Here is a 14,320-nt window from a genome sequence, read left to right on the forward strand (position 1 = left end):
CTTGTCGTAGTCGTGGTGTCTCTAAGACACCACTTGTCCCAGTTATTCCAGCTTATGTCTACAGTTCAGTCCAGGATGGCCCCTTGTTTTTAGCTGTCCTGCCTCTTTAGTTTTCTCCGGTCTGAAATAGTTCTTTAGCCTTTCCACTTGGCCTTTATAGTTTTTAATAGTAGCAGCTGGTTAATAGCTATAGTGTCCTCAGTATGTGTCTGGTTTTTGTGTGTGATGCTTTCTCATGGTTTGTGAGCCTCTGATGGAAACAACAGAAGTGAGGTGCTTTTCTCATTGAATTTCTTTAGTGATCACATAGTTTCAACTTGCTTCATGACGGTGAGGTGTTTATCTCTTTACTAAGATGTAATGTCTCCGTTATGGTTCCTAGTTCTGCCATCAAACGCCGTGACCAAAAAGCAAGTTGGAGAGGAAAGGGTTTATTTTATTTGACTTATACTTCAACATTGCTGTTCATCATTAAAGAAAGTCAGAATAAGAACTCAAACAGGGCAGGATCTCAGAGGCAGGAGCTCATTCTGAAGACGTGGAGGGGTGCTGCATACTGGCCTGCTTCCCCTAACTTGTTCGGCCTGCTTTCCTAAAGCACCCAGGATCACCAGCCCAGGAATGGCACCACCCACAGTGGACGGGGCCCTTCCACACTGATCACTAATTGAGAAAGTTTCTTACGGTTCGATTTCATAGAGGCCTTTCCTCAACTGAGACTCCTTCCTCTCTGATAACTACCTTGTATGAAGTTGACACACAAAACCTGCCAGTATATGTATTTTCAAGGATTTGTTTACATTTTTGTTTTAAGACAGTCTCCCAGAGAATCCCAGGCTGGCCTCAAACTAACAATCCTTCTATGTCAGCCTTCAGCACTGCAATCAGGGATGTATACTACCATACCCAGCCAAGTTTATTTATTACAAGGATCATAAAATCATTTTATACTCATTAAGATACAATTAATGTATTTTGTGGGGAGAAGCTGTTGGGAGTATCTGCAAGGCAGAGTGTTAACTCCTTTGCATACTTTTGATTCTGTGTTTCTATTAACACAGACCCATGAATTCTATTCTAATTAAGGGTGAATGGTACTGTTGGCATGCTCCTCTTCCCTTCTTCCTGCCCTAACCTTGGCACTAGCCTTATTGCAGGGGTCTGCCTTCCTATAGTGGAGAGTGATGTTTAGAAATAAAACCAGGAACCAGAAGTAGTTATTATCCCTAGATCTTCTCAAACAGACCCAGACAACTTGGATGTATAGTTAGAGTTGTGTATGTGTGCCCAAATGAGAAGTAAGTCTGCTGTTATTTTTAATATATAGACTTACCTGTTTGTTTCCCCCAGTATCTGAGCAAATTACCACAGCTGAGAACTTGGTCATAGACATGTGAGCTTACTTCTGCCTGATATATCAACTCAAAGAATATGCTCCATTTTGGGCACCATCTAAACGTTCAGCAGGACAAAAGAAAAGAGGGCAAAGCCAAAAGCAAAGTGACTATAGTTAGCAGCAGGCGGTTTTGAAGACCTGGAAGAAGGAAGGAAAGCCACAAAGGAGAAGCTTGATTCTGGAACTATAGTCCCTTCCCCTACCCTCTCCCAAGCTCAGCCTCCTTTGAGGCCAATCTTCCCATTCTGTAGATAAATAAAAAAGCAGACTGAAAGTATTGAAGTAACTTATATAAACAAAGTCAGCTAATACAAGACTGGCATACACAGCTAGAGGAATACTGCAGTATTAGAAACTGCCGAAATGCATTTGTTTTTCTCTACAGCTTTGAATAAATGCTTAACCCCAGGCTATAATTTGGTGAATCTGAGTGTGTTTGTGATGTTGCATAAATCACTGTGGTAACTAATGCCGAGGAGTGCTCCACCATCGATGGAATGTGACCTCCTCAGGGCTAGTCTAACCCTGTTCTGCAGCTAGAAGTACGGCCGCATGTTTAAAATGTTAAGCCTGTACGCGCATTAAAGAGTTGGCACCTAATGTCCAATGACATTCTTCGGCAGAAAATAATTAAATCTGGTAAACTCTTTCTAGTTAGTTAGGGTCATGTCTAGTTTTACACTGATAAGTTAAAATAAATTGCTGTGTAAACCTTTTGCTATCACATATTGTTGTCTAACCTGGTTGTTGGTTTTCTGAAAACTTAAAGATGATGAAACTCTAGTTTTAAAGTTTAGTTTATAGTTGCATTTTGTATATAATTGAAAAAATTTAATTAATTAATTTATTCTTTGGTTTTATGAGACAAAATTTCTCTGTGTAGACCTGTCCTGAATCTTGCTCTGTAGAATAGGCTGGCCTCAAACTCAGAGATCCACCTGCCTCTGTCACACACACCCTCCCAATTCCTGTGCTGGGATTAAAAATATTCACTGTCATGCCTGGCTCATATTTTTCAGTATTTTTAAAGCATAATGTAATTGCAGCTTCAACCCAAATATGTAGCCATTGATCTGTATTTCCCAGCAGTTTGTTTGCCTAATAAAATCCCTAGATTCATCTAGCAATGTGATCTACCTAGCAATTATTTTTATAGAATTAGCAACTGTTTATTTTGGAGTTATTTATTATAATAATTGAGCTCACGGTATGAAGGAATATATATTTATATAAATAGTAAGAAAAACGAGTTGTAATTTAGTTGGAGTCAGGCTAGATAATCACTGTATCCCCATTAGTGTGCAGTGATGGCTTCAAGTTGCCTCAGAATTTCTTAGTTTCCTTCTTTATTTCCCGACAGCTGCTTTTATGCCTTTTTGATAGACTGGTCCTATTTAGTGGGTGTTAATGAGCTTGTATAAGTAACAGATATGATGAATAGAAAACATCCATTTATACACTATACACGCTCTTCATTCAAGTAACATTTATTATAGTAAAACCACCTCTGTGAATATGTGGCTTGTCCGGTCCTACAGGACACTACTCTCAAAATGTTCCTCTATTTTAAATAGTTCTTGAACTTGACTTGATTATCTGCTTGTTTCTGTCTTGAATATGTTAATAGTTATTTAATGTGGAATCTTGTGTTTTCATTTTATATTAGCTCCTTGTTATAGCCAGTCCTGATCAATTTAGAAATGAGTACACACACACACACACAATACACACCTATCTTATCTCAAATGCACTGACTGACATTCTGTTTGAGCTAAAGAACTGTCTACCTATTGGAATAAGCAACATTAAAAGCAAAGGCTCCAAACCAAGCAGAAATGCAGAACCAGAGAGCCCAACCTCAGATGGTTAAAGACAGAATAGAGGCAAAAGGAAAATCTCAGTCTCCAGTGAACAGTCAAGTTATTCTTTGAACTAAAATCAATCAAAAACCCAAGCTTCTTACCCTTGTGCACAAGGTTAGGTAGTGTAGATCCCGCCCACCTCTGTACTCTTGTCCTGTCTCCATTCACCATGGTCCAGCTGCACTTTTTCATATTCTGTAGATACCCACATGTGTGCTGCTGTTCAAAAATCATTTGTTTCATGTCTCTCCCTGGTCATGGCTCCCTTATTGTCTGGGACTTACCTATTCTAAATTTGCCTTTTCTTGATATTACCTTCCAGTATCTGAAACATTACACATTGTATTTTAGCTGTTTATTGTTTTTCTCACACCACTGAGAGTAGAAATCCTGGTCCTCTAACCAAGGAGAAGAATTTGGTACATTACCTACATGGTATTGAATGTAGTTATTGGCAGAGGAACACACACATGAAAGCAAGCAGGAAGAGGTTGGGCTGTTCCAGAAAGCTACTGTGCAGAGCTCATGTTTCACAAAGTCCTAAAGTCCTCTTTTTGAAGCATTTTCCAGTATCTTCCGCAAGGTTAGGCTGCATGCTATTGGCAGATTCTTACGTGTCCACCCCAGGAAAAATGAGCAATATTCCTGAGCTGCTTGAATTCTGAAGAGAACAACGCGTTAGTGAATATTGCCTTTGGATACCGAGTAAAGGAGACAGGGAAGTAACTCTTTTCATTCATCTTTTCTATCTTGACCATGTGAAAATTTCACATGACTTAAAGACGATCAGTTTAGGAAAGTGAAGGGAGGCATTCCTAATCACCCCTACCCCTTTTTCCTTTTTTTAAGACTTAAGAGAGGAAACAAAGTAAGGCGCCAAGAGGGAAAAATGAACACTCAAGAGGGAGAGTAGTTTTCCTGACAAAGACCGCCGTGCCAGTGTTCTTAACCCATGATCTATACATACTTGATGTGACTTTAAAGAATCTCTGCTGTGGTGTGGTATACAACAGTTTGCAACCTCTGTTTCTAAAGCTATTTTTTTTTTTTTTGATTTTTCGAGACAGGGTTTCCCCGTATAACAGCATTGACTGTCCTGGAACTCGTTCTGTAGACCAGGCTGGTCTCTAACTCACAGAGATCCACCTGCTTCTGCCTCCTGAGTGCTGGGATTAAAGGCATGCACCACCACCTACTGGCCCATTTTGTTTTTTTCAAGGAAGATCTGAACCTGCAGGTCTTACTTCACAACAGGGGATATTTATTTTCTAATATGAGATCCAGTGTTGGGCGTTTCTAAATCATCTGTAAAATTACATATTCACATATTATTTTTTACTGGGTAGTCAGCATCACTGTGCCCTCGCTCTCTTTTGAAGTGACTGCAGAGTGAGGTGGTTATACTAGCATGCTTTTCCCACTTGGGTTCTGCACAGATGACCTGATCACAGGCTGCTCCTTGCCTGCAATCATCTTAAGAGACATGGATATCAGAAACAAGATCGGTGTCCTCCCTCCAAAAGCGCGGGAGTCCTTGTAGTGTAAAGGTAGGACATGCATGTGCTTGCTGTTCCACGTATAAGTTAGTGGCTTCTCAAATGCCTTGGCTAGCTGGGCAGCAGAAGTGGAGCTCAGACCTCTGAGACAGCAAGCACTCTTTCAGTTCTGCATCGCCCTAGCCAGGGTTACTGTTCCTGTGAGGAAACACCGTGACCAAAGCAAGTTGAGGAAGAAAGGGCTTATTGGGCTTTCAGTTCTGTATCACTGTTGATCATTGGAGGACAGGAACTCAAACAGGGCAGGAACCTAGAGGCAGGAGCTGATGCAGAGGCTGTGGAGGAGTACTGCTTACTGACTTGTTCCTCGTGGTTTGCTGAGGCTGCTTTCTTATAGAACCCAGGACCACCAGGGCAGGGATGGCACCACGTTCAACAGACTGGGCCCTCCTCCATCAATCACTAATGAGGAAAATGCCTTACAGCTTACCTATAGCCCAATCTTATGGAGGCATTTTCTCAATTGATGTTCCCTTCTCTCATAACTCTAGCTTGTATCAAGTTGACAAAAATATCTGCACACAGGCCAAGACGTGCCATCTAGATGAACTATTTGTGATGGCATTCATGAGCAGATATTCTATATGTTTGCTAAGTCATCTCTTACTATCCATAAAGTATTGTAATACCCATCTTTAGAAGTTATCCTATGACTCCATACCCATGCACATATGGGCAACACTAATTGAATCCAATGGGTTACTTTTAGAAAAGAGAAAAGAAAAATAAGAAGACATGAAGTTGTAAAGTGAGTGTGGGAGGAATTGGAGAAAGAAATGGGTTGAATATGATCAAAACACATTATATACATGTATCATATTCTCAAAGAATAAATACAAATACTCTATCTTTTTAAAAAGATATCTTGACTTTAATAAAAACCCTGGATTTGTGTTTTACCTCCACTACGGGTCCCCAAAAGCCTGTCCTTAAAAAAATGTTACCCTCTCATTTCTTTCTAAACTCCCCTTTTTTCCTTTTTCTGTTTTGGGTTTTTTCCTTTTTCTTTTTTGTTACTTTCTTGAAACAGGGTCTCCCTGTCTCAAGACTCATGAGACTCATGAGCCTCCTCTTTCCCCAGCCTCCCTGTGCTGGTGTCACAGATAGGTAGCAGTGCCCACTGATGCTCCATTCTATTGTGCATAATCACTTACTAATGCGTTAAATTCTTATTTCAAAGAGTGTTTATAAACCTCTTTTTAAAAAGAGATATATGACTAATATATATGACTAATTAGCTACATCTTTTGTGAGCAGATCATGTTGTATCCTATATTTCCTTACTGTGCTACCCAGAAACTAGTTACTTTATATAGCATGCAAACACCCCAGTCCTAGTAAAATTTCACCCCTATATTCTTGGAAAGTGGAGCAGTCCCCTCCCTTAGGGAGAGCCTCATTGAGCACCTTTCTACTCCTCTAACTATACAAGATAAGCCCTTCCACTCAGTGAAAACTAACAGTCCCCTCTGTGTTGATTGGAATAGTGAAATGCATCTTCAGAGACCTATTATATGGCCAGAAGTCTCTGAAAAGAAGCTTTCTTAGGGGGCTTATGGGTTACTATTATTATCATCATTATTAGATTTTGGAGTCTTGCTATTAAACCAACAAATCTCTCCTTGACTGGGTATCATACTTTGTCCTTCCTTTTTCTTCTAGTGATCTTTTTACTGAGAGCAAATGGTTACAAAGACATTGGGGTTTCTTGACCTCACAGTTTATAAAATGCTTTGAAATGAATATAGGAGCACACTGTCAAGGAAGGGTAGGTATTAGACTGTGCTTGTAAAAGCTCTCATGAGTATTCGAGATGTATTATTTTAATATTTGAAATGACGACAGAAAGAAGTCCAGTGGTTTATGATAAGGAGAGTCTGTATGCACATGTGTGCTGAGGTGTTAGGATGCACTTGTATATGAATCAACATGTTGCAGATGGGCAGTTTACAACAAAAGGGTGTGTGTACATGCACACATGCACATGTATACACTTATGTTGCTGTGCGTTGGCTTGCTAGTTACTTTTTTCATTTAAGACATCTAATTGTTTACAGAGCTTGGAGTTCAAGAGAAATTATTTTCTAGAAGATACTACAGTTAAACTTTTTTGTCATTTACAGAGTAGTTGGTGTGTGAGTGCCAGTGTGTGTATTCAGGTGTGTACATGTGTGAGCGAGCATACTTAAGTGTCTGTATGGGTTGTTGCAGGGCTGGGAGTTGCAATCAGGTGTCCTCTATCACTCTCCACCCTATCTTTGAGGCATCTCTTACTAACACTGAGGTCATAAGTTTGCTATACTTGCTGGCCAGTAAGCCTTGGTGGCCCTCCCTTCTCAGTTCCCAGGACAGGGATTCCAAGGGCACTCAACCTTTTACAGGGGTGCTGGGAATAGAACTCAGGTCCTTATGTGTTGTTAGTTGTTTTTACTCTTGGGGTACCTGCTTCCCAGCTCCCAAATAATCACATACAAGACTTGTTGTTTCTTATGAATGCCTGGCGTTAGCTTGGCTTGTTTCTTACTAGCTTTTCTTAACTTAATTTTTCCTACCTTTTGCCTCTCAGCTTTTACCCTTCTCCGTTTCTGTATATCTTCCTGTCCTTTTACTCTGTAACTGGTTCTGTGGCTGCCCTCTAGCATCCTCCTCTCCTTGTTCTCTTTCTCTTTGTTCTTCTTTTTCCAGATTTCTCCTTATATTTATTCTCTCTGCCTGTTAGCCCCGCCTATTCTTTCTTCTGCCTCACTATTGATCATTCAGCTCTTTATTAGACCAATCAGGTGTTTTAGACAGGCAAAATAACACAGCTTCACAGAGTTGAACAAATGCGACATAAAAGAATTCAATCCATCTTTGCATCATTAAACAAATATTCCACAGCATAAACAAATGGAACACAAAGTAATATTCCACAACACTCATGCTTGTCCCACAAAATGGTTTTGGAAAAAAAGTTTTAAGAAAAAAAGTGTTGAAAAGCTAACTTATAGTTTACAAGATTGATATGAAGATAACTTTAGAACCCTGGTAGGAATTCACAAAAGAAGATATAAGCAAGAGATATAGCAAGTTCTTTGATTCAGAATAACATCATAAAAATAGGTACTAATACTTTCTCAATTTATAATATAATTTTCTAACATACCATTGCTTCATTTTTTAATTAAAGAAAATTTGAAATTAATATATACATATAAAAACCCAAACAATTATAAAAAGTTGACTAAATAAAATATAAAGGGAGAATTGGTTTTATAAGATGTAAGAACATATTATAAAGCCTATTGATTGTAATTAATTAATTTTAGTGCATGAATAAATAGTCTAATTAAAGAAATGAAATGAAAATGGCAAGAATTGATGCAAATACAAGAATTGTTCTAAAGGTTGCTTCTCAAATCAGAGGTGATGAACAGCTTGTAAGTGTGGTCAGACATGGGGATGATCTTCCAGGGAGAAAAGCCAGGATTGGGGCAGTCCTCTACCTCCATCTTCAGGCAGTTATCAAGGACTTGTAAATGAAGTCATAAAGTCTCAAAAGAAAATACGTGGAACTGATTTATTTACCTCGGAGTGGGAAAGGAGTTTCTATTTCACTGAAATACAGAAATCGTCAAAGACGAGTGGATATAGCTACATGTGTTTACATAAAATGTCCACAACCAAAAACAAAGAGAGAAAACTGTGTTTGCAGTTTTAGTGCTGATGGGGGGGGGGGATATTGAACAGAAAAAAATATAGAAAATGGCTAAATAAGCAGTTTTTTTTTTAAAAAAAGTCTTTGGCTTCCTTAAGATACAATTTTCATTAAGACTTCAAAAACTGTAGGAATTAATCATGTTGGTGACATTTAGAATAGCAGACATTATTGGGGGTAGTTGAAATTTGTATCAGTTTATTTATGACATGCCTTGTAATTTCATCCTGTTAATATTTACTATCATTTCTGATTTATTTTATACCTACCTATTTTACTTTTTTGTGCATTTGATACAGTAAAATATCTCATTTTAAAAATTGTTGAGATTACAAATTACCAAGTCTTAATCAAAGATTATATACATGATGGTCAGATTTTTTATCTAATAAGATTTCTGATTATTTATAGTTTAATTAAGTTGTAAGAGAAGAGATTGAAATGAGATCTGAAATGAATTCATCTTATTAAAGAAAATGCTATTCTGTAGTTTTCCAGTTTCTATTTTTGCTGACCTAGTCTTGTCTCTCTTCTGACTCAGCAAGTTAGAGAAGCAGTATATTTCATGAGTGCTTATATTTTTAGTAAAAGAAAAAAATGTTTACTTCTGTATCACTCTGTCAAAGTGGTGGGTACTTATGTGTCATGCTTGTATGTCTAAGTATGTGTGTAACATTGCTAAAACCTCTATTGGTTAAAAGGTTTGCAAGCTTGTATAAAAGAACCAGGGGTACACAAATGGAATGATGGCTCGGTTGGTAAGCTCCAGTACCCACATAAAAAGCCTGGTGTGATGGCATCCTTTTTTCATCCCCATGTTGAGGAGCTAGAGAGGCATTTCTCTCTATCAGACCAATGATCGTCAGGTTCTGTGGGAGACTCTGCCTCAAAATCTAAGAAGGGGAATGAGTAAGGAGGACACCTGATGTAAGCCTCTCTGCAGGTGCTTGCCTGCACGCTAACAAATGCACATGTCCACACAAACACACTTACACCACACATGCATGAATAAAACACGGAGGTAGGAAATGAACATGGGAGAGGGGGCTTAGATAAAAAATAACTTTAAAGAAAAATCTTGGATTTGGTGGAGAGATAGCTTCGTCAGTAAAATGCCTACCATGCAAGCAGGAAGGCCTGAGTTTGGATCCCCAGAATTTATGTAAAAAGCTTGGGGTGGCCGTTCACTCTTATTATCACAGCCTTACAGCTCACTGGCCAGCTAGCCGGAATTGGTGAATTCCAGATTCACTGAGATATGCTGTCTCAGAAAAAAAAAATTAAAGGGAGAAAGCGGGAAAGGAAAGACACCGGACATTGACCTCCAATTAGAGGCACCATATACATGTGTACGTGTGCATCCACAGTTGCGGAGCTGTTAACAAGTAACACACACACACACACACATTGTTTTGATGGGTAAGATTAAACTCGTGCTATTATGCAAGTTTCCGTACTCTTCATGGAATGAGATAATGTGTTACTGCCATTAACATGCATCCAATTTGGGGAGGGCTTAGCATGGTGTTTTTCACGTAAGTTTATTTCATAGCATGCTGGAATAGAAAAGGCTTGAGTTTTAATGCTAGAAAAAATAGTTTAACTTACACTTGGCCTCTGGCCTGCGATAATAGATAAGTCCTATAGTTTCTCTGTAAATTTTGTGTACACATACAAAAAAAATGTTTGCCTTGAGAGGCTTCAGGTTTAGAAACCTACAGTGGCCCAGGCTCTCCTGATGGTTAGTGATGACAAAACACAGAAACATCAGTGCTGATTCTGGGATAGGCACACTTCCTCCACACTTCCTCAGCCCCCTTGTGAACACCACTGTCAGCACTCCCACACCTCCCGCCGTCTGTTTGTCTCTAAAGCTAGTTTTTGCTCCTTGTTATCTGTAACCAGCTAGTGCACTGCTCAGCATGTTTAAGTGAGTGAAATAATTTGGTCACTTAAATTCTAATACATTAAAATAGAATTTTGTTTAAAACTCCAATTTTGGCATTTGGCATTACGTGAAATCCAGTATAGAGACTAGCATTAATACATACTTACTTCTGGGTGTGTTCCAGGGAGGCTTGAGGACCTCTGTTTTATGAGGACAAACTGCCACTAGATGGGGATCTTAGTCACTTTAGTAACCACTGGAAATCTGCTGGGGCTTCTTTCTTTCCTTCCTTCCTTCCTTCCTTCCTTCCTTCCTTCCTTCCTTCCTTCCTTTCTTCCTCCCCTTCTCCTTCCTTCCTCTTTCCTTCCTTCCTTCTCCTTTCTTCCTTCTTCCTTCTTCCTCCCCTGCTCCTTCTTTCCTTCCTTCCTTCCATTCTTTCTTCCTTTCCACCTTCCTTCCCTCCTTCCTTTTTTCACATCATCCTTTGTACTAGTGTTGCTATTTCTACATTAGTATGAGATAATGCCAAAAAACTAATTGACTTTTGAGGCCATGTCACTAGCACATGGCAATATTGTAATTCTTGATTTTTCAACTTACATTTTCTGTGATATACAATAAAATAAATATAATCTTTGACACATGGTGTCAATAAACAGTAGCCACTCCTATTTTATATCTGAACATTTCTTTTAAGGGCTATGGCTGCCCTGTGCTCCATTATTAAAGCAGTCTGAAAAGTCCGTGCAAACACTCTTAGAATTGAGCTCTCTATGGCACAGTAGCTCCAGACTCCGAGTCAGTATCAATCCAAGCTCTGTCTTCAAGTCTCATCTCTGCTTTCCTAGGGGGAAACTTACCGCTGGAGTTTTGTTGATGGCAGTGCAGTGGCTTGATGGCATCATTTCTGTGAGCACTCATGACCTGAATGCCTCCACTGTCCCACTTGCTACTGTAGGTGCTGGAATGTCCTACATTGTAGCTATGTTGTTAACGCCCAGGGAGTATCTTTGCTAAGGTCCCAAAAGATGGATTGTTGGTTCCTTTGTCCAGGGCTCCATCGGTTTTTACAGAGAAGAGGTTATTTCTCCTATATACAATGGTTGGGGAAAAGGTAGGATAAACCCCTTGGTTTTAGTTCTCTGACTCTGTGATTGACTTACACCAAACTTAAGAGAAAGGGAACAGTTTGGTAAGTTTCCACTCCCTGTGAGTACTCTGACGGAAACATCACTGCTATCAAGAGGCCTGTTGTATTCAACGGACTTAGTGAAACCCGGAAACATCAATTGGAGACCGGGGAAATGAGTGCCAAGATCTTTTCTGTAGGCTCCAAAGCCCAACTTCTAACTGAGGAAGCAAGCACTATGCGTCGATGTGGGGAAGCACCATACATTTGAATCGCCTTGCTCAGTTCTTTAGTTAAGAGGATTGTACAAAAGGATCCAGATGTGGTTTTCAACCCTAAAGTATTGGCTGTTTTCAATCAATTGCACCATGTCACAGTTAAAAAGAAATTTTAAGAAAGACCTGCTTTTGGTTGAAAATGATACTTTATCCTTTGAATGTCTCTTCTCTCCATCTCAGGAGTACTCTTAAGTGAGAGTTAAAGGATTACATGTAGTGTGCATTCCTGGTGTTGAAGGGAAGTTCCTTGGCCTCGCTCGCATTTTTCATACACATATAGTGAATCTCTGCCTGAATGTAGTTTATTTTAATTAAGCAACTCTGTATTATTCACTGTGGAGTTATATAAGACATTAAAACCATGTCTTTTTCCTTTTCATAGGAAAGTGCTTAAGAAACATGTAAAGTGGAGTAATATGAGCTGCAGTTATATAGAATCTGCAAGAAGACCCTCAGGGGAATTGGTGAGATTGGGATTTCTGTTTTCTTCAGCTATATTGTGTAATTATTTTTCTGAGCTCCATAGCCTTGTGCTTACAGGAGACACTTTCCAGTCTTTTGCATTTTAAGCTTATCACTCACGGAAATCGTAATCACTGATGAAGACATCACTGTGTTCGTCACCTGTACTAAAGAACATATGTATTTAATACGTTCGTAGCAATGTTGGGATCAGTCCGTCTATCTGTATAGAGAGCTGTCTTGGTAGTTCAGATGTTACCATCAATGACTAAAATATCATAGCCCATGATAAATATAGCAATAAAATTATATGGGACTATGTTGTTTATTGCCACACTTATATAATGTCTTTTAAGATTTATTTATTATTTATACAGTGTTCTTCCTGCATGTCTGCCTGCAGGCCAGAAGAGGGCACAAGATCTCATTACAGGTGGTTGTGAGCCACCATGTGGGTGCAGGGATTTGAACTCAGAACCTTTGGAAGAGCAGGCAGTGCTCTTAATAGCTGAGTCGTCTCTTCAGTCCTGCATGTATAATGTCTTTATGTAACATTGGAACTACATTGAAATGTTCTAAGACTTGAAAAATTATTTTCTGTTATTCCAGTCTGAAGAAAAGAAGAATATTTAGACTCTTCAAGTTCTTCCTTTACACAGCTGTTAAATCCAAGACAACTGTGGTGAAAGCATGAATAAATATACATCTGCTGCAGGATCATCCAGCCTACTTGAAAAGTAATTTTTTTAAATGTGATTTAATATGTTTTGAAATGTATACACTCTTAAGTTATGTTTTGTGGCTGTGTGGCCTTGGGAAGCAGTGCTGAGCTGTGAGTAAAATAACATGTTAATTACTGGGGCTTTGGTGTGTGCTAGTGGGTCTTCCATCACGTGGTCATAACACCTGAGATAGTCCTCTTTGAAACCTGAAGGACTCTTGGCTCAGTTTTCGGCATGTGTTCACTTCTCTTCTCTGAGCCTGTGGAGACACAGCCACATCATGTACCCGCTGGTCTCTTCACTACAGAGTGGCCAAATAGTAGATCTTAGTGTCACTCTCAGGCCATTCCTCCCAGAATCTAGAGCCCTGGAACTAGGCCTTGTCTCTTGAAGATACCACCAGTAACTTCTTAGTAGAGCACTTCAAGCCTTTTAGCACAGGCCTTTGGGGGACCCCTTCAAACCACAGTAAAGTGTAAATCAACATACAAAGTAAACCCTGCATGCTCATTAAAATTCCTGGTACAGATTGTGGGTTTTTTTGTTTTTTAAATCTGGTTTCATTCTTTTGAAATTATCTAAGTTTAGCCTTTGCTGACTAACCATCCCCAAATGTCTGAAAATAATAAGCATTACTTTTTTCCTTATAATTCTGTGGGCTGGCTAAGAAGTTCTGGTGGGCAATAGATGGCATAACAATGTCTGTCAGCTCAACTCAAAGACTGGGTGACTGAATTCTCCTCCTTCCATCTGATCTTTCATCCTTCAGTAGGCTAACTTGGGCCTTGTCAAACAGTAGCAGAATGGTTCCTAGCAGGCAGCATAAGTGTTTTGCAAATATCTGTCTTCCTCACATTTGATTTTGTTAGTATCCTGTGGATACCAAAGTAATCCAATAGGAAAGGCCAAATTCAAGTAGGAAAGATAACGATGGCTTGTCTAAAGGCTCCTTACCAAGTGGTTTGTGGACAGCAACCAAAGAAGCTGGTAAATATTTTATAAACAGATAACATATATTTTACAAGGTTCAAGCAGGGAAGGTCTCCTCAAACTTGTACTGTCCTGTGCCCTCAGCCTTCTATAGATAATCATTGTTATTCTTTCAGTTGTTTTTCGTTCTCCTTTTTGCATAATCAAATGCATAGACATGCATACATACAAAAGTAGATATAGACATATGTATGTATGTATTTTTATATTCCATTCTTCAAAATAGTCTAAGATGAAAATGTGTGTGTGTGTGTGTGTGTGTGTGTGTGTGTAAACAGCTAGAACAAAGGTTTTACAAATACTAAATGTATTAACATTTTTGTTCATACCTCTTATCCCA

At 39.1% G+C, this 14,320-nt stretch overlaps 1 protein-coding gene across 5 annotated transcripts in view; it reads left to right on the forward strand.

Moving 5' to 3' along the window:
- Positions 1–14,320, forward strand: part of Stxbp4 (syntaxin binding protein 4) — a 155,101-nt gene that overhangs the window by 3,289 nt on the left and 137,492 nt on the right. For 4 of the 5 annotated variants that reach the window (XM_048446891.3, XM_085695647.2, XM_048446889.3 and 1 more), the window contains exons 2-3: positions 12,189–12,270; positions 12,878–13,005. In XM_048446891.3, coding sequence (XP_048302848.3) covers positions 12,959–13,005 — 47 coding nt within the window. In that variant the 5' untranslated portion in view covers positions 12,189–12,270; positions 12,878–12,958. The remainder of the gene's footprint in view (positions 1–12,188; positions 12,271–12,877; positions 13,006–14,320) is intronic. The other variant, XM_048446890.3, reaches the window with a different exon arrangement.

This window comes from Myodes glareolus, chromosome 9 (assembly GCF_982192425.1).
Source record: "Myodes glareolus chromosome 9, mMyoGla1.1, whole genome shotgun sequence".
Lineage (NCBI taxonomy): Eukaryota > Metazoa > Chordata > Mammalia > Rodentia > Cricetidae > Myodes > Myodes glareolus.